The 26,676-nt window shown below is 26.7% G+C and overlaps 3 protein-coding genes across 3 annotated transcripts; 1 reads left to right on the top strand and 2 right to left on the bottom strand.

Moving 5' to 3' along the window:
* Positions 1–84: 84 nt before the first annotated feature.
* LOC145846850 (uncharacterized) lies at positions 85–7,096 on the bottom strand. The gene is made up of 5 exons (XM_082953433.1): positions 6,869–7,096; positions 5,618–5,786; positions 3,367–4,160; positions 395–835; positions 85–120 (listed from the first exon to the last, which is right to left on the bottom strand). The coding sequence occupies exons 1-5, from the start codon at positions 7,094–7,096 to the stop codon at positions 85–87; spliced, it is 1,668 nt and encodes a 555-aa protein (XP_082809559.1).
* Positions 7,097–7,395: 299 nt separating this feature from the next.
* LOC145846848 (uncharacterized) lies at positions 7,396–8,248 on the bottom strand. The gene is made up of 3 exons (XM_082953432.1): positions 8,105–8,248; positions 7,714–7,844; positions 7,396–7,510 (listed from the first exon to the last, which is right to left on the bottom strand). Exons 1-3 carry the CDS (start codon positions 8,246–8,248, stop codon positions 7,396–7,398), a joined length of 390 nt encoding a protein of 129 aa, XP_082809558.1.
* Positions 8,249–8,656: 408 nt separating this feature from the next.
* Positions 8,657–20,532, top strand: LOC145846847 (sulfoquinovosidase-like). The gene is made up of 15 exons (XM_082953431.1): positions 8,657–8,702; positions 11,249–11,327; positions 11,425–11,575; positions 11,641–11,812; positions 12,129–12,236; positions 12,378–12,498; positions 13,747–13,930; positions 15,565–15,726; positions 15,906–16,023; positions 16,291–16,382; positions 16,440–16,638; positions 17,105–17,224; positions 19,216–19,367; positions 19,649–19,841; positions 20,273–20,532. The coding sequence occupies exons 1-15, from the start codon at positions 8,657–8,659 to the stop codon at positions 20,530–20,532; spliced, it is 2,157 nt and encodes a 718-aa protein (XP_082809557.1).
* Positions 20,533–26,676: the final 6,144 nt, after the last annotated feature.

Raw genomic sequence — 26,676 nt, 5'->3', positions numbered from 1 at the left:
TATTATTAGCAGTTCTAAAAAAAGTGAAAAAAAAACTATTAAATGGTCTAGCTTTATTTATCTTAAAACCCATACCTGAAAGGTCTACCACCTTGATGGAGCTAAAGTTTTGGGCAAACCCTGAAAAAAACATAAACTAGTTTATAAGTTAAAATATATTAAAACAAACCTAAAAACTAAATTTTAAGTGAATCTGAATAGTACATTACAGTAAATTAAGCAAATTTTAGTCAAGACAAATAACTATACATGTGAATATGATAAATCTTTCAAAAACAGTTAAATAAAGTATAAAAATTACTTAATGCGTTAAAATACTTCGGTTATTATATATATTCATAAAAACTATTTACAATACAATTTTATTTCTAATTAAATTTTCCCAAAATTTAACTCTTAAAAGAAGTTTAGCGTATTCATAAAAAGCGATACCTTTAAAGAACCTCGATAACTTGTTAGTGAACTTTCCTCCAGAAAAATCTAGATTGGTAATGTGTCTGCTTACTGCCAAGTGATGCTTTGCTGCAAATAGTGAGCATTCTCCCATGCCTGTGTTGGCGAGATTTATATCTTCGAGCTGAGGTAGATCTTTTAAAGTTCGCATTAAAAAGCAAACAAGCTCATCTCCGATATAGTTGTTGCTCAAGTTTAGCTTTTTTAAACTCTTCAACTGTCTTAAAGCTTTTATAAAATGTTTGATAGGTGCCAGGTCGAAAAATAAGTTTGAACTCAAGTCAATTTCTTGCAACGTTGAGCTGATTGATTTGCTTGACAGCAATTTGCTCATTAGCAATAGTTTTTCAGATGATAAGCAGGCTCTTTGAAGCACTAGGGACTAAAAAATAAAGTTTTAGATGCTTAAGAAATACTTTGAAAACGACATACAAATAGTTGCTTCATTTTGTTTTTACTTCGAAATTGTTTATATACAAAACTATATAAGCTAATCAGCTGTAGTTGAAATAAATCTAAACCATATTAATATTTTTTACTTAATATAATGTAAGTTATATTTTAAATATGTTATAAATATAGTCTTTAGTATTTTTCGCTTCATAGATTCTACTTAAACAACTTTCCAATAATTTATTGTTATTTATTCATATCAATACGAATACGTAAAACTTAGAAAAATCAGTTACAACCCAGTTTGTTTATATTATGACATCAAAATAAACAAGAAATATTTAACTTTTTATCTTTGTGGTATTTTCAAGAAAATAGGGAAATAGTTTCTGTTTATGAACAGTTTGCAATAATTAGGGACATATTTTTTATAGTATTTGTACACTGCTGTAAAACCAGAACATCTTAGAGAACACAATTAGATATAAATCTAGCATTTAGCTCAGAAAGCTATAATACTTAGCTAAGAAGTATACTACTAAAAGTAAGATTGTCAAGAAAACAACTATAGGTCTATACCTTATTTAAGGAGAACAAATATAAATTTTAATTCTGTAAAAGTTTATTTGGTGAACTAAGTTTCGCTCAAAGAGTTCCAGTGCTTAAAAAATACAAAAAATTTTCTATTTAAATATAAATTTATTTAATGAAAAATTTATAATCTAAGTACACCATTTTCATTAATTATTACTTAAAAGAAAATTTAAATTTTATTTACTACAATATGTATCAACCAGAATGGTATATTTTCTAAGGTAAAACTTTTTGTTACTTTTACTAATTAAATTTTTGTAATTTGAAGCTATCTGATCTAGCAGTTTTATCTTCTGCTAGATATATATATATATATATTGAATATATTGAAAAGCTCCTTCACTTTGCAAAGACTTAAACCTAATTTACAAAACAATATTAAAAGCTTAGCACAAATTATTTTTAATTATTTGCTATTAAAACATTAAATTTATTGTATAAATAAAAATGGTAAGAACCATTAAAAAAATCAGTCACAGTCTTATAAATTATAAAGTTTATATTTATTTAAAAGCATACAGGAAGATCATTATTAATGATACTAAACAAAATGTTTTATTACAATAAATTTAAAAATTAAAATGGGATGAAGATAGTCTTCCTCTTTTGATTTTAAAGACCGAACAGGATTGAATTTTAGATAAATATAAATAAAAATGGTAAGAACCATTAAAAAATCAGTCACAGTCTTATACAACCACTTTGAAGAGATCTTTCGTTTATTAAAAAACAAACATTTTCAATTCTGTAGAAAACAAAAAAATATACTAGCAATTAGAGAAAGTAAATTAAATATTTTTAGCAAAATTTAAAATAAAACTAAAAACTACCATATTATTATAATACTGAATTTCATACTTTTACTTTAAAATTAATGGAACACTTATATTTGAGATTAGTCAGTAAAGTTTGATATAATTTTTCAATTTGAGAAACTGAGAAAAAGACACTTTGGAAAATTATTTTTGTTTACTGTAACTAAGAAAAACTATTTCTATAAACAACAAACAATTAAAAAAAATCCCTAGTATTTTACTTGATAAAAAATTTTTTTTGATGACATTTTCAATTTTTTATTATTAAAACTATTCCTTAAAAACACTGTTTAAATTAATTTTTGCCTTAGTTTTTTTAATCCACCATTGTTCTGTGTAGTCTAAATTAGTTCTTATAGGGCTTTCTAAAAACTGGACTGTGTAGGCATTTTCTATCTTTTCTGGTATATTGTTTTTGTGAAATTTATTATAATGTATAATTAGAGCAAATTGGTCTTTTATTTCATGGTTTAGTTCAGTTTTATTAATAAGTTAATTTTAAGGAATAGTTTTAATAATAAAAATTGAAAATGTCATCAAAAGTTTTTAGTTTTATTTTAAATTTTGCTAAAAATATTTAATTTACTTTCTCTAGTTGCTAGTATATTTTTTTGTTTTCTACAGAATTGAAAATGTTTGTTTTTTAATAAACGAAAGATCTCTTCAAAGTGGTTGTATAAGACTGTGACTGATTTTTTTAATGGTTCTTACCATTTTTATTTATATTTATCTAAAATTCAATCCTGTCCGGTCTTTAAAATAAAAAGAGGAAGACTACCTTCATCCCATTTTAATTTTTAAATTTATTGTAATAAAACATTTTGTTTAGTATCATTAATAATGATCTTCCTGTATGCTTTTAAATAAATATAAACTTTTTAAAACTTCGGAAATGTTTCTTATTTGGGTCATATTTATAAAAATAAAACAAGATTTGTAAACATCTATGCTTATACTTAATAATAAAGCTAGTTAAAATAAAATAAACTATTTGAAAAAATCCTAAAGTGTATTTTTAGATTAACAAAGTTATCTTTGTTTAATTTTGTCAGTAAACATAAAATTAAAAGTACTTGCAGAGTTTAATATTTTTTTTCTTTAATTTTACAACCTGTATGTAATGAAATGAGTTAATTTTTTTCATCACCCCTTCAAAAGAGTCGTTCATGTTAACACAACACAAGCTTAATTCACTTATCGACCAGCACCATTCAATATTCGATACAAAATTTTTCAAATCATTTTGATTTAGCCGAAGTTTTTTCAAGTTTAAATTGCGTAGTGGAATTAAATTGTCGTGTTTACTATTAAACACTGATCGAAACAATGTTATAGTACAAAAGTCAATTTCTAGCATATCTAGATAGATAAAATGCTCAGTACAAACTTTCACTAAAGAAGAATAACTGTTTATATTAAATGTTTCATTACTCTCAAGCATCATAGTAAATGATCGCAAGTGAATGTCTTCTTTAGAGTTTTGTTTTATTGTTTCGACGAATCTTTCAACATAAAACTGCTTTGCTTTCTTAATTTCTTTGAGATCAAGAACCAGTAAAAAGTTAAAGTTGCAAACTAACTTTGCTATAAGCTCAAGCTTACTTGCGCAAAGGCCATGTATTTCTATACTTGAAATCCATGGTCTTAGTGTGAATATTCGAGGAAAACCCTTGCAACTTAAAAATGGTTTCCATGTTTTAGATATATACAGCATGGCGTTTTGTGTTCTATAAGAAACATTATTGAAATCTTTAAACTGTAATACTTTTTGATCTTTTCTGTCACATACGGTTTTAAAATTACTTCCTTCAAAATTTTCAAGCAAAGTAGAAATAATTAACGGATCACATTTGCTCTCATAAACGAGTTCCAAACACAATTGCTGGGCAACTTGTTTAAGATGTTCTGTTAAAATTAATTTTTTTTTAAATTGTCATCTAGATTATTTTCTAAACATAACTCTTACCATTTTCAGTCTTTTTTATTATACAAACAGTATAATCTATTACAACTTTGTGATTGTGTTTACTAGCGAAAATAAAAAAGTATTTAGACTGTATCACATCTTCTAACGTCGTATAGTGTTTCTTTAGAAAAACTTTTTTAATCTTCTCATCAAATGTGGAAAAAATTCTGTTTTTTTTTATTGCATAACTAACAATATTAATTTTTACAGATTTAAAAATAAGTTGTCTTACTGGGACGATATAAAATCTTCAAAAAGAGCAAAATTAATTTTGAAGAAATTATTTTCTGAATTTGCAAAACCAATAGAGTATAGCTTTGAGAAAATTGGCATGTTTTCATGTTTTTCATAAAGTTCACCATACCTTTTTTGTACAGTATTTGTGAGTAAACTTGTCTTAAATTTATCAGTTAATTCAGCTACAGCCAGCTCACACCTGTTAAATAGAAGTTAGGTCGGTACAAAACTTTTTTATCCTAACAAAATATTCTAATTTTAGTGTTGTAAATTTTAGCTTTCCTGATTAATCTTGATATCTACTAAACTACTACTTTAAAGATTTTTTATAACTTTTAGTTTATTAAAAGCTTTAATACCTTTTGCAAGCAGCACTGAAAGCTTCAAAAAGGCTCAAGTCCAGGTTTGATCCACTTTCACGTTGTTCATCAATGTAAGCAATCAACAAAAAAGTCAAGCTCGGTTGTTGGTAGTTCATTTTAAAAATATCTGGGCTCAACAGCTTTAAATCGTTTAAACTGCTCGTACACTTTGATTGAAAATTTTTCGCACTCAAAAGTGCATCAACAGGACTAAATCCAGATAAGATGAAACTCGACCAGTATTTAGATTTGAACAAGTAAAAATTGTTTTTGATGCACTCTGTAATCGATTCTTTAACTAGTCTCTTTGATTCAGTAAAAACATTTGTTTTAATAGAAACTATGACAGTTGATTCTGGCCACTTTTGTTTATTTATTACATGTTTTATTTCATCATTGAAATTCGTAGTACAATTAAAATTGTCGAATAAAAACAAGCAATTTTTTCCATTGTTTAGGCTTAGAGTATTATCAAGTTCTTTTGTAAGAAGTCTTGTTTTGTCATCTAAGCTAGAAATTTGTTCTAAAAATAAAACTTCCAGTAAAAATGTTAAAAACATTAAAAAAAAGTTTATAACATAAAAAAAAATAAAAATAACCACATGCCGGCTTGTAAAGACTTTTAATAGTTTTTTATCCAAAAACATATTTTATATTTTTCAAAATCGTAAAAAAAGTACTTAAGCTCATGTTTATGCGAAGAAATAAATAAATGAATACAAATATATACAAAATTCATTAAACAGCCAACAACTTTCTTAGATTAAGTCACAGAGAACTACTTAAGCTTTATAAACCTGAGTCAATAATGTAATCACAAATGTTGTTGAAGTTCTTTTTGTTGCCAATATTTTGAGAGTTTAAATAAAAAACATGCTTAAATTTCTTTAAACTATCAATCTCATTGCAAGCCCACAAGTAGCAAACGTGCTGCAAAAAAGTTGTTTTCCAAATGACGCTGGTGCACTGTTAAAATAAAATCATTAATCACTAAACACAAAAATATTCCTTAAAAGTAATCGAGCTAAACTAACCTTATAACTATGTTAGTTTCAATAAAAATGTCTTTCCACATCACTAAACTTTTAAGTTGATGATCTTTTAAACTTTTACTGCTTAAATATTCTATATTTTCAGTTGAACTTGAATTTTCGACTTTAACTAGATTAAAACGAAGTTCACGCATTGGAATCTCAATTACAGGTTTAAAAAGTTTAAAACTTATCGTCTTGTAATCTTTTAAGTATCTTCTTTTTAAAGTTGATTGAATTTTTTCACTTAAGGTTCCTGTAGACTTTATCATTTTATAAAAACTACCACAAAGTCGTTTAAAAAGTATAAATCTGTTGTTAACAACTGATTTGTAGTATACATATAGTAATTAGAGTCTTAAAAACTTTCAACATTTGTTTGTATTAATAAATATGTTTGTATTTCTCTTAAAACAAAAAAATACTTTAACAACTAGTTATAGAACTACTTTTATCCATGGGCTGACTTAACAGCTTTTTAATATTCTCATCTAGTTCTTTTTCTTCTTGTGCTTTTTTCAATAAACTGTTACTGTAACTTCTTTACTAAAATTTTCTGTCCAAACTAAGGAACTTTGTTGGTCTAAATATCAAAAATATTGATCGTGAGAAATATTTTGTAGTTTTAGTGGCTAATTACGTATAACTTACATTTACAAATTTACCTTGATTGTATTTATTAATACATTTGAGTTCTATCTGTAATTTTTCTTTATGTTCATTTTTTGTAAAAGATTCTAAATTTATTTCTGAGTAACTTTGATTGATTTGACTGTTTTTTGGTGAGTTACAAAATGATTGAACAATCGATTTCATCTGCCCAAAATTACAATACAGATCCTTAAGTTCTATCTCGGTAGGTAACTCCTACGAGTTTAAAGATTGTCGTACAATTATAAAAATTTATGAAATTTATTTATAACACTTTTTAAGACAATAAACTTACTTGAAAACAGATACAATATGTTTTCGGTTACATACATTGCTTAATTAAAAGTATAGTTTTAAACTAATAACCTTTTTAGCGAACAAAGAATCTTTTTCTCTAATGTAAATTTTGTTTCGTTCTTCTAAAGAGCTCGTGTGATGTTTCATCACTTTTAAAATTCTACTGCTTTCCATGCTGTTATGGTGCAGAGACAGAACGTCATAATTCCAGGATCTCATCGAATTTTTGTAACAGTTGAGTCTATCTAACACTTGACATGTTTTTCTCCAGTAGTTGTCAAAAGTTTCTTGAGTCATTGTCTTTCCATTTACAAAACCTACAGAGTTTTAGAATTTAGTAACAAAAGTGTAAAGTATTAATAGCGTAAGTTTTAACATGATTTTATTTACTATTTTTATAGCTTAGAAAGCAATATCTACAAACTAGCTACTAGATAATATTATACTTGTGTCACATTGAAAAGATAACTGTAATGATTAGCATAAAACTTAATTTTAAAACTAAATGAATTTAGTCTTTATTTTAGTTATTTCTTATTAATTGCAGTAAGTTTTAAATTTTATTCAGCTAAGTTTTAAAAAATTCAACGAACATTTTAAGGATTTTTTATGTTTACAAGTCGGATGATGTCAAAGAGAGAAGATTTTTGATTTTCTTGAGGATGACGGCTCCACCATTTCCAATCAGCCGGTTGTACTTGAGTGATAAACCTAAATTTTCATATGTTTTGTTTACTTAAAATATTTTAGCTACAATATGTACTAACAGCAAAAGCAATTTTAAAATTTGTGCACAAAAAAAAAACTATCAGTGTTGAGATATTGTGAGTTAACTTCAATTTTTAATCGACTCAATTAGTATTTGTAATTAAGATGTTATTGAAATTTTTAATGTATTTAATCGAAAAAAATACTTTATTAAAGTGTATAATGTTTTCATATCCAAGTTATCAATTTCTCCATACGTTATTAGGTCGTATTGTTCATCATTTAGTTGTTGTTCATTTTTCAAAAACTTTAAGTAGTTTGTTTTCAGCTTGACTACCTGTTATGAATATTGTAAATTATAAAAATAAAAAAAACATGGTTGTTTTGTACTTATAATAAAAACTCTAGAAACATCATCAGAAGTAGCTCATTTGCTAACAAGAAAAAAAAAGTTTCAACCTTTTGAAAATACAGACTGTATTAAACGAAAACACCTTTTTGAAAATATTACTTAGAAAAATTCAGTTTAGACTTTTGCAAATCACAGACTATACATACACAAACATAACATAAAAAATTGTACATTGTATTACAAACTTGTTTAAAAGTCAAGCTTGTTCTGTCATCATTAAGGGGTAGATGTTCTTCTAAGAACCATCTAAGTGCGTCAGTACCATCGTTTATTAGCAAAATACATATTCTTGAAAAGTAATCAACGGAAACAGATGTATCTTTTTTCATAGCAAGTAAATAGAGGCTTTTAAAAGCACGCTAAAAGTTCAGTTCTTGACTGTCAGCTCAACCTAGCATAACAACAATGGAAAAGATTTTGCTTTTGTTTGCCTTGTTACGTCATAATACTTGTTAGCATGGCTGTATGTTGTATCATAGCAGACGAAAATAAAGTTTAATTGTAAAACATAACGCAAATAAAAATACTTTTTTAAACACTTTTTTGAACCATTCTCATTTTTTTTTGGTTTAAAATTTACTCTTAAAGTATTTAGTTTTAAATACAATTTACTTAACTTTTTAAAGACCTTTTTACAGTTATTATAATTTAGTAATGAAAGATATGTTAAATATCATACAAATTTTGACACTTTTTAAGTCAAAATGAAAAAATTATTATTAGTTTAAGAACGTAATATGGATAATGTTAAGTTGATGGATAAGCACCAGTTCTTGAAGCCTTGTTTTTAAAATAATTTTGTTTTCTTAAAATACGCTTATTAATAAAACGAGCTTAAAATTTAATCATCCAAGCTTCAAGTTTGGCGTTTTAGTATACGGTCAAAGTTTGCAAATACTTAAAAATTTAAATTTGTAAAAAAAAAAAATCAAATTGTACAGCTCTTGTAAATTTTTCATCATTCATAACAATTAAGTAATATACATTTGTATAAAAGAATTAAGTCAAAACCAGTTTTTAAATTTTACATGTTTTTAAAATGTTTATTTGTTTGAATTAAGTTTAGCATATAAAGTTTGTATAACAATAATTTTATAAACAAAATGTTATTTTGAATAGTTAAATTGCTAATAAAATTCTTTTTACAAGTTTCTATTTTCATAAACTCTTTGTGACGCGATAAGAAAATAAGTTTTTCGAAAAGCAGTTACATGTCAGGATTTATTATATTAATCATTTCTTAATACTTAATCTCCTGAATAATATTTTCACTTGAAAAGTACTATTCCTTCAGTACTAAAGAAACTAAAAGGAGTTTATAGTGTTTTTGTGAACACTTTTGCTAAACTGATACCTTCAGCGGAAATCAGCGCATATCAAAACGAATAATAAAATAAATAACAAGTAAAACGATAAAATGCGCAGTTTTTGTATTATAAAAAACAATATTTATAGACATACAATAAAAAAATTTATGGCATTGTTAAATTATAATAAGATATGACAAAACAAACATTTTCAAAGAGTATGCGAGTTTGTAAATAAAATTTAATTTTAATCTACAACAGTCCAGTGTAAAGTTAAAACTAATTTATCCATTCAAAACTAGTCGGACAATTTTTAAGGCTTTTTTAGTGTTTATTTTTGTTATTGAAAACCATATCTGTGGTCTTAAAAAAAAAGCCAAATAGTTAGTTTTCTTTTTACTTTAAAATTGAGCTTATGTATTAAATAAATACTACTTCATCAGACATACTAAAATAATGAATTTAGTTTTTATGTTGTTGTATAGAATAACAATAAATTTAAGAATTACTACATTTTTTAGAGTTATATCCAAAATAATCAAAGTAAGCAACGTATCAAAGTTTGTGTACACATCTATTAATGTTTAACGTGTTATAAAGCTCATATTGATAATTACTTAATTTCTGCATAGGTCATCTGAAAGGAATAAGTTGCTTTTTTGTTACAATAAAACCTACAATTTCCTTGCTTTTACAACAGTATTACTAGTAGTATTACTATTAGTATTACTGATTTTTATTGTTATTGTTTTTTAATTATTGATATATTTTAACTATTTATAAATTTTTTGTGTCGAAGTAAAAGTTATTAGAAAAAACTTAATATAAAACAAGCAAAGCAAAAAGTGTGTTTGTTGTTTGATAAAACTAATTTTTAACACATTTGGGATAAAGCCAAAGTTGATTTGAAACTAGATAAAAACAGACTAAAAGTATAATTTAAAGACTTTTTCAACCTTAATGTTTCTAATTAAAATTAATTTGAAAAGTTAGTTAAAGTATGTTACTAAATTCTATTTTTATTGTTTCCCTACTGTTGAAGTTTACACATGGGCACTTTACTTTTGAAACAAAACTTGGAAATTTAGGTAGTTTAATTTTTTAATTATTTAATTTTATAATTAAATAGTAAAGTTTTCTACCAAAACCTTGTCTACCAAACTTGAATAATAAACGTACTAAAATTTATTTTATTATTACTTTTATTATATTTTACGTACATAAATATTTTTATATAGTTTAAGTATTTTAGTCCTGGACAAGAAATTAAATTGTATCCATGGATTATGACACGATAATAAAAAAGTTTTTTTCGTACATCAGGTACTTATACCAAACTTTTTGAGTTCTTTTTTTTTCGTTCAACAACCTATTATGAATTAAAATATTTAATGTTTAAAAAAGTCTTAGAAAAATCAATAGTATTTTGATAACACACTTAAATTTTGAAATAGTAAAAACTTAATATAAAAAATACTACAGCTCTAAAATTAATTAAATTAGAAAAAAACTACCCTCGTATTATACATTTGATAAAATGTATGTCATGGACGAGACGTTAAAATTTATCCAAGTGGTGTGCGACTCGATAACCGAAAGGTTTTTTCGTGCACCAAGTCCTAGGACCTAATATTTTGAGCGTTTTTATTTTTGTTGTTTAATAAACAATGATAAGACTATTACGTTTTTTATATTTTTTTGTAAGTGAAGATTTTAATTAAATTTTCAAAGCAGCAAGTAAGTAAAATTTAATAGATGTTGTACGGTTTACAAACAAAAACTATATATAACATTCATACTATAAAAAAATTTAAGCTTTGGCTAAGTTTTTTTTTCGAGTATTTTAGTTTCAGCATTTAAGTACGCAAAATGCTTAATCAAGAAATATTTGGTTCTATAGTTATTACTCAAACACTTTAATCGGTTATTATGTTTTTGTTACTTTTTTATACGTTTAACGAACTTAGTTGCTTTAAAAAATTAAATAATCACTTTCCATAAGAATATCTTTGTTATAAACAGATGTCTACTTAAATGGAAGAAAGGTTCTGGCTCATACCAAAACCGAGCCTGCTTTAGAAATTGGTTCTGGAAAATCTAGGTAAGTAATCTATCTGTAAAGTTTGTAAATAGTCATAGTAAATAAAAGTTATAAAATATTAATAAAGTAATTGTTTTTAAAAAATCATCCCATTTAGTTACCACATGAACCATGGTAATTTTGATGTAATAGAAGACCTTCATGCTAAAGAGACGCTTGATAACTTTATAATTGAAGAGAAAAACACTGAAGATTCGAATAAATCTCCATTTGTTGTTAAATTTAAATCCAAAACCGACAAAAAATTTGTTAGTTCAGACTTATGTAGAACAAACGGTAATTAAATTTAATTTAAAAAACACGTAAATACAAGGTTCGTATTTTGTTTGATGAATGCAAAAAAGGAGACGAAGTTTGTGAAAAATACACGAGAAGAAGCAGCTTAGATGGAGTTCATTATTTTAAGGTAACAGAAGTTGCAGATAAATCTGTTAACAGATTGTGGCTTAAACTGTTTGCTGAAGAAGAAGAGCACGTATATGGAGGTTGACTTTTTATTTTGGATTTCGAAGAAAAAAAGAAGTTTTCATAACTCTTTTAAAGTCAAGCTGTTTTTTTTTAAAACTTTAGTCAGATTTTGTTCGTAGCTTTATATATTTCTAAATTACTAGTTTTTATTTTAAAATAAAAGTGGAGTATTCCTATACATACTTTTTAATAAACACTAACAGTTTTAAATAACATTTTATAACAGAGTGCTGCTAAAGTTTTGTTTCTTAGTCAAAAAAATGCTGTTTGCACAAACTTGTTTTTGAACCATTGCATTTTTTGTTGCATACATTACATAGAATAAAATTTAAGGAGGAGAACAATACAGCCATTTCTCCCTGAAAGGTCACAATTATCCAATTTGGGCTAGAGAACAAGGTGTCGGGAGAAATCACTCAACTTTTCTTACAAAAATGGCAGGTTTTGAATTAGCTATTGAACGGCTTTTATTAATAAGGTGACAAAAATTAAATAACTTAATGAAAATTTGACTTGAAACGTTTAGTAAATTATTTCAAGTTTTTAAATAATATTTTTGTTAACTTTTTAGTTACTTAATAGATATCCACAGTGGAGCGGGCGGGGATTACCATACTACTTACTGGCCTCAATCTACATTTGTTACAGACCGACTGGTTTACTACCATTTAGACTACAATAACTACCATGTTCTTGATTTTAAGTTGGTTGTTGTTGTTGCGCTTAGACGTAAAACAAAGCATATGGGATTATTGTATACCGTATTTATTTATAAGTAATTAATGAGATATAAAAATATCTCTATCTTTATCGGAAATAAATAGGTATAGCAACTTAATTTAGTTATAAAATAAACAACAAAAACTATGTACAATTTATTACTTTCACAAACAAACGATTCAAAATGGTGCGCGACGCTTAAGTTTTCTACACATTAATCTTATACGAACTTCAATATCGATAAAAGTGGAAAATACAATATTTATGAACGTAGAAACCCTATCAAAACTGTTTCATATCGTACCACAGCTTACGTCTTCGGCCTCGAAGTCTCACGTAAGCTGTTTTATATCGTTCTATAGTTAACCTCTGCGGCCGCGCAGTCCTAAGCCAACTATTTTGTATCGTACTGCCATTCACGTCTCCGGCCTCGAAGTTTCACGTGAAAAGCTGCAACTACTTCCACGAAAGAAGAGTCGCCCCGTTGAAGCGGCCTAGGTCCGCTCCGTAGGGTAGTTGAGGTATAATAACCTAATTGTAGATGTGCTTTATTGTTTATATACATTTTTACTCTCTCTTTTGCAGGTGGCTTGACATGTTGACAGTTGCAGGTGGCTTGACTTGTTAACAGTTGCAGGTGGCTTGACATGTTGACAATTACAGGTGTCTCGTTGCATGTTGGAAGCTGCAAGTGTTTCGGCATGTTGGTATATGCATGTTGGAATCTGCAGGTGTCTCGGCATGTTGGAATATGCATGTTGGAATCTGCAGGTGTCTCGGCATGTTGGAATATGCATGTTGGAATTTGCAGGTGTCTCGGCACGGTTTTAATAGCCAGCTTACATACTCACCTGGTTTTGCACACGGCAATTAATGAATACAAAATTGTATTTATTTTGCCTTTGTCAATCAAAAAATATCGAGTAGAATTTAAAATATAAATTAGAGAACTGTTGTTATTATTTATTTGAAACTTGTCTTTAAAAAAAAAATTAACTTAAAAAGTTTTAAAATTTATTCTAATGCATGCATCGACATATGGACAATTGAAGTGAAATAAGTATAATTTCACATAAATGTCCAACAGGATGAAAGTTTTGTATTTTCATATGAAAATAATTAAAGAAAGTAAAGTTTTGAATATTTTTTTCAACCTTTGCTCAACCTGATAACTTTGAGTTTTACAAAAGAAATATTAATAATTTATACATTTTCTAAATGTCTTTTGAAGGTCACCAAATTATCATGAAATTGAGCTTTGGGAAGACGTATCAGCAGCAACCATGTTCATGGAGACAGCTCCAACTTGGACTCTATTACTTAAAAATCTTTCTTCGTTTTTTGGTAGACAGCCATTACCACCAAAATGGTTGTACAATGGAGCTGTACTCGGACTACAAGGTGGTACAGAAAAGGTGAAACTATTTTATGTTATCTTTAAAAAAGTTTTAAAAACTTAAACTAAATATATTAACAAGTTTTTTATTTAGATAAAACACTTTTTACCAATGCACTTTGCATGTCGTATGAAAACTTAATTTATATTTCTTTAAATAATGTTGTTTATGCGTTTTTATTATCAAAGCAACATTCACATATTTTTTTTTAAATATATAAAGCATTTAAGTAGTAAAAATAGTTATTCTTTCATACATTTTGTATTTTTATGTAGTTTTATTTTAAAGTTTGTGTTATTATGTAACGTAAAAAACTTTTTATTTGACATTATTTAGAAATTTCCATTACTAGTTTACAAGTATTTTTGTTTTTAAATAGTACATGTTATTAATATTTTAATAAGTCATTAAAAAAGATTATTAGTTATTTTTAATATATGTGAAAATTTCTACTAATTGTTTCTTAATAAATTGAAATTACTTGACACTAAATTCATCAATAATCTTAAATATCGGTCGTATTAAAATAGTAAGAAATTTTAAAATAACTAATACTATATTACTAGGTTTGTTGGCTAGTTTATTGTTTTAAAACTTCTTAAATCACTTTAATTAATTTGTATAAATTATATTGTATTTATTTGTCTTAACTAAAAAAGTTTGCTCGATTTACTGAAATGTAAAAGCTTATTTAAATAATAAATGATAATGTTCAAATTATGTATTTAATTTATTACCAGATTTCGGTGGCAAATCAACCTGGTAGTAAATAAATCATTTAATTTGCGCATTATTGCATAAATTATACTAAAGAAACAGATATAGTATAAAAAACATAGTAATATAAAAACATCAGCAAAAAATATTTATCTGATTTGATTTTAAATTAAAACTTATAAGAGTTTGTCATATTTATCAAACATATTTTTTTTACAAAAGTGGTTTTTAACAAATATAAGTTTATTATCAAAGGTTACTTGTGAAACTTTTTAAAGATCATTTATTATTCATAAGAAATTGAAGATGAATTAATTGTCAAATACATAGCTACCTTAAAACATATTTTTACCAACTAAGATGAAAATCAATAACTTTTTGTAATCGGGCAGTTTTACCCCTTTTATTGACCCTTTTATTGGAATATCATTTAGTTTGTCATTAAGAATAAAATTACTAAAAGATATAATTATTTTCAATTAAAGTTTTTATTTTTAAAACGAACAGGTAAATTGTTAAAAATAATTTGAAAATTTATTAATTTTTTTATTTATAACATACTAATAAAAAATGTAATTTTACTTGTTTTATTTTTTTACAAAGTTTTTAAAAAATTCTAAACCTTAGTAATAAGTACAAATTACTTAAACACAAACATAAAATATTTACAAAAATACATTTTAGAATAACATTTTATTCATGCGCTTTATTTAATTTTTAAACACATTTTAAAATACATCTTTTACTACGGATTTCCTTGAATTTCGATCTACCAAAGCAGTGTATACAACGAAAAAAGGCTTAAGATAGTTATTGTAAAACTTATGCATATTATATGAAAAAGTTTACAAATTGTTCTTTCTGTTTTGCTGGAACTTTTTTTTTTTGCTTTACTAACTTTAACAACAGCGCTTTAGAAATAAATTACTATTTAGGTAGTTCAAACGTATAAAAACCTAAAAAATGAAGGCGTAGAAGTTAGCGCTATTTGGATTCAGGATTGGTCTGGAAACTACTTCACTGAGCTTGGTTCTCGTGTTTACTGGAATTGGAGGTGGAATAAAAACTTCTACCCTAATTTAGACAAAGTTATAAAGGTCTTTTATACTACTAGTTTATTTTTTTGTTTAGTTTAATTCTAAAAATTATCTTTTTATTTTTATTTTTCAAAAATATTTATTATAGTATAATTTTTACAGTACTTATTTAACTATACATAAAAGTCAGTAATTAATAAATAATCTTTACAGACACAACACTTGTTCTTTTAAAACAGGATTTTGACGAAAATGAAAATGTGAAGTTTTTGTCTTACATAAACCCACATGTAATAGTTGGTAGCGAAATGTACAATGAAGGAGAAAAACATGGATACTTTATTAAAAACAAGCAAGGTTTATTTAAGAAAATTATGTTAAGTAAAGCGTTTCAAAGCAAGCTATTAACTACAACTTTATACAAAGATATGCAAGTAAAAACTTTAAGTTCAAATCATTAAAGTCCTCATTTCTTTTATATTTCTAGCTAAATATGTTTCTATAATTTACGAGTAACTTGACAAAAAACAATAGGTGTTTTTTAAATGCGCTCATATAAAATGTTTTTTTGTTTATTTTGTTTTACGTAAACTTTGTATAAAAACGTGTGTTTATTGACTTTAGGAAGTCCACTAATTATCGATTTTGAAATGGACTGCGCAACCGTTGACCTTACAAACCCCGATGCCTACGAGTGGTATAAAACAATACTAAAAGTTTAAAATTTATTTACTTTATCATAGTCTTGATACAACATTTACCACATGTTCTAGGAAATGCTGCAATTAGGATTTGGTGGCTGGATGGCAGATTTTGGTGGTGAATACTTGACTGTTGATGACGCTGTTTACTTTAGCGGAGAAGACCCCAGATTGATGCACAACAAATATTCAGAAATGTGGGCTAAGTTGAACAGAGAAGCGTTAGAAGAAGAGGGAAAAGTTGAAGACACGTTTCTGTTTTTCAGATCAGGTTAGATAGTATAGATTTTTGTTTTTAACAAGTGTTTTTTAAGTATTTTCATTTATGTAAAAAGTTACTTATTGCGTATCAAATCACTTTTTTTCTTTATTTATTTTTGTATTTAGCAAATAGAAAAAAAAAATTTTTTTACATCAACAATCCCTTACTTTAAAACGACCATTGTTTTTAAAATATATTACATTTGAGGTATAAAAGCAGTTGAAATAAGTACATACAATCAAAAACAAATGATTTAACTAAAGACTTTAAGCTTATTTTTTAATAAACTTTTTAACAAAAGATATAAAAGGTTTATATAAATACACGAATATACTTTATACATCATTGACACTAAACTGTATCGTAGTACCATCAACAGCCTAATGATACTTGTATGATAGCTAAAAAATTTTATACTATTTTTACTTTATAATATATTAGTATTAAAATTCATCGTATTCATGTTTATGTGCAGGATACGGAAGATCACCTGGATATGCAACTACTGCATGGGCTGGAGACCAGAATGTAGATTTTTCATACAGTGATGGACTTGCGTCAACCATACCTGCTGCCTTGTCACTTGGAATGTCTGGTACGCATTAAATATTGAATGATTTCATTGGTAACAAAAATAACTAAGCTACTTATAAAATTTTAAAAACTTTTTGCTTGCATTTAAAAAAGTTTTACTTTTATAAAAACTCAAAGCAAATATATAAACTTACAAACATTTTAAATTAAAATTATAGTGTCTTAATTTTTCTGTTTTTAAAATTCAAACACGTATTAATAATTTATATTACCAGTTTTGAAAAATGAGTTACAAAATCTAAAACTTTACCTCTTTGTCCTTTAATTTTTTCATCTTATAATAGTTGTATGTTAACTTTATCTTCCCAAGAAGATAACCTTCAAGGGAAAAACTTAAATAGAAAATGTTTATACTTTAAGTATCAGTCTTTTATTTTATACTAAACGAAGTAAAATAAATTATAACTTTTAGCCCTTTATAATCAATATTTAGTGGGGTATATTGAACACCAAACAACCTCTAAATAAAAAACTAAGTACCCAAATACAAGATATCTGGAGTAACATAAGTAATGGTTTCTATTAACAAAAACGGAGTGAAAATTGTACAATAAAAAAGAGCACATAAACTTATCGGAAATACTAGAAAATGTTAAATCAAAGAACAAGTTGACTTTTATTAATGCTTTAGTTTTAAAAAAGTGCGGTAAATTTCTAACCAAAGTCTATAGAAAGCCAACTTCCTCGAGCCATTACCTTAACTTACAGTTTTTCGCTGCTAGCGAAGAAAATTTGGTGTAGTTCAAACCTCGTATCACAGAATACAAAAAAATGCTCATCATAAATTTGATTGATAAATTAGATAAAATTTCAATGAGTAAAATAATGAAGTCACAGTCTAATCAATCAAATTGAGTTAAACATTGTGGTTCTTAAAATACCCAGTGTTACTGCAGTACCGTTCATTAGAGTTTTTTTTTTTAATTAAAAGAAATACTGATTAGAAAGTATTTTAAATTTAACATTATGATTTTTTTACTACCACTTCTAGGTACATACTTAATTAAACGGGAAAAGACTCAATAACATCAAAAGAAAATAAAAGTGTTTACAAATATTAATGATACTGAAGTAGTAAATATCAAACCTAATGGCTTTTAAACTAAGTATAAAGGAACATGTCTCTAGATAAATTAAGTTGTATTTTGGTGTAGTACAAAACAAAATCAACTCAACAGTAAGAAATGCTATGAAAAGATCCTAAACAGCGGAAAATTTAATTAGCAGCCCTACTTTTTCGAAACAGTTTGAAATTTTAAGGTTTAAAGTTTTGAGGAATTGTTTAAACTGTTTTGATTTAATGTTAATCAGACTAAACTAATTTTAAATAACCACCTAATATGTAATATGTTTAATAAGTAGGTTGGATATACGGTTTCAGTATTTACTTAAGGCTTTTGTGTTATTTTAAATTGGTTAAATGACAATTCCAATTCCGAAAAATAAAACCTAAAAAAAAAAATTAAGGGGCCACAACTTAAAAAGTAGAAAATATTTAAAAAAAATAAAAAATATGTATGTTTTTCTTATTAATATCTACCAGCCATTTTTTCTTTTTGTAAGATATTAAATATTTTTTAAGATATCAAAAAAATATATATACACATTATAACTTATTTGAAAAATATATATTACTTTTTTAGTTGTGGCCCTTTAAATTTTTTTTTTGAATTTGAATTGTCGGAAATTGTCGTGCACCCTTTTAAATTGTATTTTGTTTAAAATTTTTCTATGTTTAAAGATGCAATTTAAACGATTAGTAAGGAAAAAATAAAACTAAAATGTTTTGATTTTATTAGGATAAAATGAAAGATATTTCGTAAATTTATATAATTATAAGTTTTATGTATATTAATGTAACAACCTGTACAATCATTAAATGTTAACTCTAATAAAACAGTTATATGGTTGAAACTTTTTTACATGAAAATTTAACGTGTTTTTGTGTTGAACTACTTTATTGTTTATGTTTTTAAACTCTACTTCAACAAGGTATGGGAATAAGTCATTCGGACATTGGGGGATATGTTTCAGCGATGTGCATGGTCCGTAATCAAGAACTACTGCTAAGATGGGCGGAAATGGCTGTTTTTACTCCGATTATGAGAACTCATGAGGGGAACCGACCAACAATCAATTGGCAGGTTTTAAAAATTTTTTTGTTTATACGTGCAACATAATACAAAAATATTTTAATTGTCATTGGTATCAGGCCAAATTTAATAATACATTAATAAAAAGCTATAAGCTTAGTCTAAGTTATTTCTTACTTTTGTAGCCATTTTTTTCGAATATTTTTACAAACAAAAAAAAAAATTCTTAATCTTAAATTCTTTTCCTATCATCATATTTAATTATTCTAATAGTACTGAGTAGTCTTATTGCTACAAAAGCAATCGATTTTATTGCTATGCCATTTAACCAGGTTTATACAAGCAAGCAGACATCTACATCCTTTGCTCGTCTCACAAAAATTTACACTTTGCTCACCCCGTACCACTCGTTTATCGCTGAAATAAACAGCCAGCAAGGTATACCAGCGCAAAGACCAATTTTTATCGAATATCCCGACGATAATGTGGCATACGACATCAAGTTTCAATATATGTACGGTCCAGGTGAGGTTGCTTAAAAAGTTCTAATACAAAAGAGTGTAATAAAAAATGTTTAAGCTTTTTTAATTAGTGAATAGCATTAAAGCGTTTTTAGTTTTTTGCTTTGTTTGAAATTTGTTTAAGTTTACATTGAGTGGCTTGCAAATCTACAAGTTCGATGCGTCTTAGACAATTTTTTTTTAATTCCTTTTACTTCAGTATTTTAAAGTAAGTCTTCAATTATTTACTTGAAAACATATTTTTTTAATAAAATTATAAAGTATATAAAGTGTTGCTTATTATCAAAAATTAATACTACAGCTTTGTAGATATGACAATGAAATAAAGACTAAATGTTTTTAAGAAGTCAGCATTTTTTTAAAGTTTTTATAATATACTACTCTCAAACATAAACTATTTAACTTCTTTATTTTACTTACTTTTTTATTACGTAGACTTGCTAGTTGCACCGGTTTTACTCGAAGACTGCTCGTATTGGACAGTTTACCTTCCAGCAGGGACTTGGTACTATCTTTGGAATGATACCGAAATCGTTGTTGAGCCTTTCGGTGAGAGCAAAGATTACAAAGGTTCAAACGTTGTAATTGACGTGAAAGATTTAGGATATCCTCCAGTGTTTTATAAAGCTGACTCAAAATGGATTGACTTGTTTGAAGAAATTAAGCAAAACTGTGAGTTGGTGTTTTTATCATAAAAGAGTGATTCATCATCTGCCAAAAATGTTCTGAGCATATACCTATAATAAAAGAATTACTAGTTGTTAATAAAACATATTCTGAGATCAGCACATTATCAACTACATGTACTATTTGTACTTTATAATATGGTTTTGAAGTTTATTACAAAAACAAAAATATAGCTTGAATTTATTAAGAAAATGTTAAAAATTAATTTATAAAAGTAAAACTTTGTAAACCTTAAGAGCAAGACTTTAACAAAGATTACATAAACATATTACAAAGTTCTCATTGAAAGTTTTGAACACTATAATATTTTTTTAATTAGATATCTTACACAGTATACTTTATTTTTATTTATGGAGTAATTTCAAAATAAAAAAAATATATAAAAATACTGAAAATTTTCAGATGGTTATAGTTCAAATTTCAAACATGTAAAAGAGAATTTGAGCTGGGATTTGTTATGTAACGAACCCTGGATGTTTTTCTATTTATTGCTCAGAAAGTTATTCTGGTACTTTTTCTTCAATGTTTAATTTAGATTTGAAGTTAGTGAAATGTATAACACTTTGTAATTACATTTTTATTTTTTGTTACAATAAACGAAATTGGTTTAAACGTAGAAATATACACCAAACTTAAAATATATTCATTTATAACTAACGGATGTTTTGGTACGTTGTTTTTTGAAAACTATCTTATGTTGGTATATTCAAAAAGTATATATAATTAAACCTAATAAAAAATTTGTTTATAAATTTTAGAATTACTTTTCAGTTCAACATTTATTAAGATGTATGCTCCTTAACTAGTAATTGCGTTTGTTTCAATTAGGCACTATATTACTGTCTAACAATTTTGTTAGATACAACTTTTTAGGACGTAAAAAAAAGCTATTTAGTTGGCTTTTGTGTACCTTTGACAAAACAAAATAAAATATATCTTTTTGTTTTTATTTTGCTGTTTTACGTTTTTGAGAGCTCATAAACCTACTTAAAAGCCATATATTTTGTTAAGTGTTCTCTTGTTTAAAATATTTTTCAATTTTTTAGTATTATATTTATTATATTGAAATTATATTTAAACTTGTTTGATAACTGTAGCATAAAAATCGTTTAAACTTAAATACTTTAACAAGTTTAAGTTTAATTTTGCTTTGTATTCTTTTTTTAATTTGTTAATTATATGTTTTTAGATCTTGCAATTTTAAAAACTTTATAAGTTTCATAAACTTAATAAAACTTTTTTATTCATAGCAAATATTTATTTAAAACATGATATATAAATATCGTCAACAAAAATACTGATTATATACATAGTTGATACTTAATAAATGAATTTATATCATTTATGAGAATTTTTGTTTTGGTAACTTTTTTTTTTTTAAATATAACTCTAAATTGTACTTATTGCATAAACTATAAAGTATGAAAGCTAGTTAAATATTCAATTAAGATTTTTTATTTTATTTCAAACTTCGATTTTACTAAAATAAAGTTACTTATGTATTTTTATTATCTTTGTATATAAGTTTTTAGTACTACATATCTTGTACAGAAATCTAAGACAAAATTCATTCAAAAACATCTTTATTAAAGCAACAAACAAGTAAAATCGATTTCGGCTAACGTTTTTCAATTACTTTTGTTAGCAACTAATTTTAAGATTAAATTTTGAGTATATAAATAGTTAGAGGTTACATCAGAAAACTCAGAAAAATCAATTAACACTAATTAGAATAATTGAGCAAAAATTAATTAGACATTCACAATTCATAAATGCATATATAAAACAGTTTATCAGTAATTTAACTAAGATAAGCAACATTAAAAATAAAATAAAAATAAGCGACAAAATTCAAATAAAATCTATAACAACTTATAAAGATTAGATTTATAAACGTATTGTTGCTTACACAAATTAGGTTTACATGTTTTTATAAATAGAGATTCTAAAACACTTAAGTGATAATCGTTACGAGCTTTACTTAAAATTGAAAAGTTACTATCACTATAGGTCTTTGCGCAATCTGAATTGTTTAATAAGTGTTCAGCTATCGCTGATGATCTGTTAGATGGTTTTTTTAAACCAGTGTCCATCCATCTTCTGAGGGAATTAAAAACGTGTTGGTCCCTTCTTATATGGAATCTTTGGGACGTTCTGCCAATGTACTCACTGTCACAGTCAGAGTTGGTAAAATGCTAATAGTTACTATGGTAATTCAGCAATGAAGCGTATAAACTTTGGTTTGTTTTAAGTTAGTAATTTCACGCTCGAGTAAACAAAGCAGAGCTTTTTAACATGTCTGGTCACAGTGGCATTTGTACATATAAATTATTTTGCTTTTTTCATGATCGGCAGTACGGTCTTTATAAATTCCATTTAAGGGCTTTCTTGTAGCATGACTGATTCTTAGTTGTACAGAGTTAAAAGTGGAGTTTACAGTGTATTTTACAGTCTTTTCTAGAGCAGTTGCTACTTTACCGAGATATGGCAATCTCAAATATACAGGGCATTTACTAGGACCAAATTTAACCGGTTTTTCAAATTTTGAGATTGTATTGTTAATTGTCTTTCTGACTATATGCGATGGATAACCAAGAGCTTCAAAAATATTTTTTATTTTATCTAATTCCTCTTCAAACAACTTTTTCGAACAAATCTTGTGTGCTCTGAATACCAAACAGGAAATTAAACCGAGTTTTGGAGATAAAGGGCAGAATGACTGAAATGGAATATATTGACCAGCAAATGTTGGTTTTCTGTAAACAGTAGTAAGCAACTCAGAAGATGTACGCAACAGATGTACATCCAAGAAAGGTAAACAATTGTCTTTTTCTTTTTCAATAGTAAATTTTAAATTTGGGTTAAATTCGAAATTTTGCTAATTAATTCCTCAATGTTATATTCATCATTGTAAGACACAAAAATGTCATCAACATACCTAATATAGTTTATTGGTTTTTGATACTTGGAAAAGAGCAATGTTTCAAAGTATCCCACAAAAATGTTGGCTAAAATAGGGCCAAGTGGACTACCCATCGCCACTCCATCTATGTTTATAAATATAAGAATTAAATCTGAATTCAACATTTTTTACTGCCATGTTTAACATACTAAGACAAACATCTTTTGGAATAGAAGGAGCTGTAAGACCAGAATTATAAAGTTCATTTAAACATATATTTATAGTTTCATCCACTGGGACATTAGTAAAGAGGCTTTTTATGTCAAAAGAACACATGTTACTTGGTAAAAAAGCATTTTTTCTTATGACTTCAACGAATGAGAAAGAGTCTTTTATACAAAAAGTGGAATACTTACTGGAAACTGGTTCGAGGATTTTGATTAGTAGCTTTGAAATTTTATATTGTGCAGAACTACTCATATCTAAAATAGGTCTAGTTGGAACACCGTCTTTGTGAGTTTTAGGTAGTCCGTACAATTTCGGACACTGAGAACCTGAAGGTCTAACAGACTCATATAAATCCTTAGAAATATAACCTTTGGCGCCAAATTTTTAATGTTGCTTATCTTAGTTAAATTACTGATAAACTGTTTTATATATGCATTTATGAATTGTGAATGTCTAATTAATTTTTGCTCAATTATTCTAATTAGTGTTAATTGATTTTTCTGAGTTTTCTGATGTAACCTCTAACTATTTATATACTCAAAATTTAATCTTAAAATTAGTTGCTAACAAAAGTAATTGAAAAGCGTTAGCCGAAATCGATTTTACTTGTTTGTTGCTTTAATAAAGATGTTTTTGAATGAATTTTGTTTTATTATCTTTAAAATATTTAATTTTTTGTATGTGCTATCAAAGTATGTCGTAAAAATCATTCATATTCATTGAATTTATAAACAACTACGTTTAATAGACTTTAACTTCTAGAAGCGTTACAGAAGTAAATAACAAAACATTTTTTTACTTCAAAAGCTAGATATTTTTTTAAAACATACTTTGCTGGGTAAATTCAATTTGATCAAAAAACTCAAAAAAAAACTGTATGTACTTCAACTAATTAGATCGTTTAAACAAGCATTTGTTAGAAAAATATTAGTCAAAGTTGTTATAAGATACGCCTTATATAAAACCAAAGAAAACTTTTGGGGAACTCTAGAGATCCTATACTTGGACTTTCGTATGCCGTGAGACAAACGGAAGTTAACTTAAAGGTTTGATCATAATAACCGAAGACAAGTCTTAACTTATTAACAAGAAGTAGTCTTCGGTAGACTGAGACCTGTGTTTCGTTCTTATTGAAACTCGTCAGTCAGCTGCTATCGAAAAACTTGCAGTCGTCAATCTACAAACTGTTTGTCATGTTTTACCATAAATAACCGTTTGCTGGTATTTTTGTCTGATGATGATGGTCTTATGGCATAAGAAAGTCCCGGCTTAGACTCTGTAGACTTTTGCGATTTTTCTTTAATCGTATTCAACACGAGCGTACCAGCTTTCTTACTTAGTGGACAAGGTGTACTATCATTTATAACCCGCTATCATTTCTAACCTGATCATAATAAGTAATTTGCCTTGAATAATAACTGTTTAAAAAAGTAATTTATCAACGAGATCAAAGAACTGCGATTGAGATTTTACATGCTATTGCTCGTAATTATACTTAATTTAACAATGAATAATTTAATCATTTTCTTATTAAAAATTTCTATCTTTCCTAGTTGTTTTTTCGCTTGTGCATGATAAGGTTTACATTATACTTTTATTAACAAAAATTCGAATTATAAGATGAAGAAAAATTTCTTTAGCAACGGTTTACATATATAAAAGTAAGTATTTTAGTAAATAACATTTATTCATATCAACGCCATTAAGCTACAAAGAAACATATTCTTGTTATTTCAAGTTGTGATGAACAAGTAAAAGATTTTCACCAATTGTTGAAAGCAATCGATTTACTTTTGTCCGAACAAGTTACCAGCTTTTGAAAATAACCTTTCAGTATAAACAGAAGATGGTGGTACCGAAAGATACCTTCTTGCAAACCTGGGAAGATGTGTGTATTTTATCTTGTTTGAGTTCCACCAAGACAAGACTTCAGCTTCTTTAAATTCTTCAGCAGATAAATTTTCTTCAGCAAAAAAAATAGTTTCTGTCTCAATCTCTTGATCAACTGAATCTTGTTGCTCACTTTCGTAAGTATTTGCATTTGTTTCCAATTTAAATGTAGAATAGAACGACAAAAAAATTTGGAACATCATTTTTAGGTAGTTAAGCTTGAGGTTTATTAGGCGGTACTAGAGGAACTTGACCACTTTGGTCAGTTTCACGACAACTATGATTTTCTACTTCTTATTTCAGTAGCCTTACAACCTTTTGCTTGAAGTTAGCAGGGAAAACGTCAAGTCGATACCCGGGATCAACAGCTTTTGTGAGTAAAAACAAGTCGTTATCATAAAGGTTTTTTCATGTGCTGTCATTAGTAGTATAAAACCTTCTTTCGAAAGCTTCTTTTATATTTTCTGGTGAACTATAAGCTTTATGATTAAAAAACTTTTTTAGTACTGCTGCATGCGGGATTACACTTGAAAGCAATGCGTTGTTTTTACTACACTGCTGCGTTACTATGTAAAAAGGTTCAAGTAGTTCATTAAGGAGGCTAACAAGTTTCCATTCATCAGCTGTAAGAAAATTTTTGGGTTTAAATTTGTTGTTAGCCACATAGTTCTGAACACTTGTTTTAAATTTTTTCTAGTCTTTTTAGCATAAGGTAAGTTGGGATCCACCTTGTTTCAACATCTTGCATAAGTAGCAAGGCTTTTTGTATTGACACTGATGAACCTAAAGTGACCTGTTTTTTTTTTAGTTTTTTGCATGCTGTAAAAGAATGATTAAATTGGCCAACAGTTTGACGGGCCTTGGCTATTAACACAATTATGTTATTTTCTGACAACAGTGAATCTTTAATTATCAGTTGAAGCGTGTGAATGAAACAGGGTGCTGAAGAGGATTCTAACAACAACAGTCTTCATGTTAAATGCATTGTCGCGCAGAAAAACATTAATGTGATTCATATTAATACCTAAACTTCCCTATTTCCCGAAATACCCCAACGTTTTTCAAAACTAATTAGATCCTGATCCGACCAAATCTCACCTAGGATCCGGCTGGATCTGGAACTTCTTTTTAA

Source organism: Thalia democratica, unplaced genomic scaffold (assembly GCF_965202585.1).
Source record: "Thalia democratica unplaced genomic scaffold, ktThaDemo2.hap1.1 HAP1_SCAFFOLD_682, whole genome shotgun sequence".
In the NCBI taxonomy this organism is placed as follows: domain Eukaryota; kingdom Metazoa; phylum Chordata; class Thaliacea; order Salpida; family Salpidae; genus Thalia; species Thalia democratica.
Note: the sequence above shows the minus strand (reverse complement) of the source record. Positions and strands in the feature narration are given on the sequence as shown.

What these genes read in the sequence shown, in the direction of transcription:
- LOC145846848 (XM_082953432.1), bottom strand. Translation starts at nt 8,248, where the DNA reads ATGAAAAAAGATACATCTGTTTCCGTTGATTACTTTTCAAGAATATGT. An exon ending in CAAGCTTGACTTTTAAACAA is followed by an intron (nt 7,845 to 8,104) that starts GTTTGTAATACA and finishes TATTCATAACAG; the next exon opens with GTAGTCAAGCTGAAAACAAA. An exon ending in ACATTATACACTTTAATAAA is followed by an intron (nt 7,511 to 7,713) that starts GTATTTTTTTCG and finishes ATGAAAATTTAG; the next exon opens with GTTTATCACTCAAGTACAAC.
- LOC145846847 (XM_082953431.1), top strand. Translation starts at nt 8,657, where the DNA reads ATGGATAATGTTAAGTTGATGGATAAGCACCAGTTCTTGAAGCCTT. An exon ending in CTTTATTAAAAACAAGCAAG is followed by an intron (nt 16,024 to 16,290) that starts GTTTATTTAAGA and finishes TATTGACTTTAG; the next exon opens with GAAGTCCACTAATTATCGAT. An exon ending in GGTATAAAACAATACTAAAA is followed by an intron (nt 16,383 to 16,439) that starts GTTTAAAATTTA and finishes CACATGTTCTAG; the next exon opens with GAAATGCTGCAATTAGGATT.
- LOC145846850 (XM_082953433.1), bottom strand. Translation starts at nt 7,096, where the DNA reads ATGACTCAAGAAACTTTTGACAACTACTGGAGAAAAACATGTCAAGTG. An exon ending in ATTCTTTGTTCGCTAAAAAG is followed by an intron (nt 5,787 to 6,868) that starts GTTATTAGTTTA and finishes TTATTTTAACAG; the next exon opens with TGCACCAGCGTCATTTGGAA. An exon ending in ACGCTAAACTTCTTTTAAGA is followed by an intron (nt 121 to 394) that starts GTTAAATTTTGG and finishes TGTTTTTTTCAG; the next exon opens with GGTTTGCCCAAAACTTTAGC.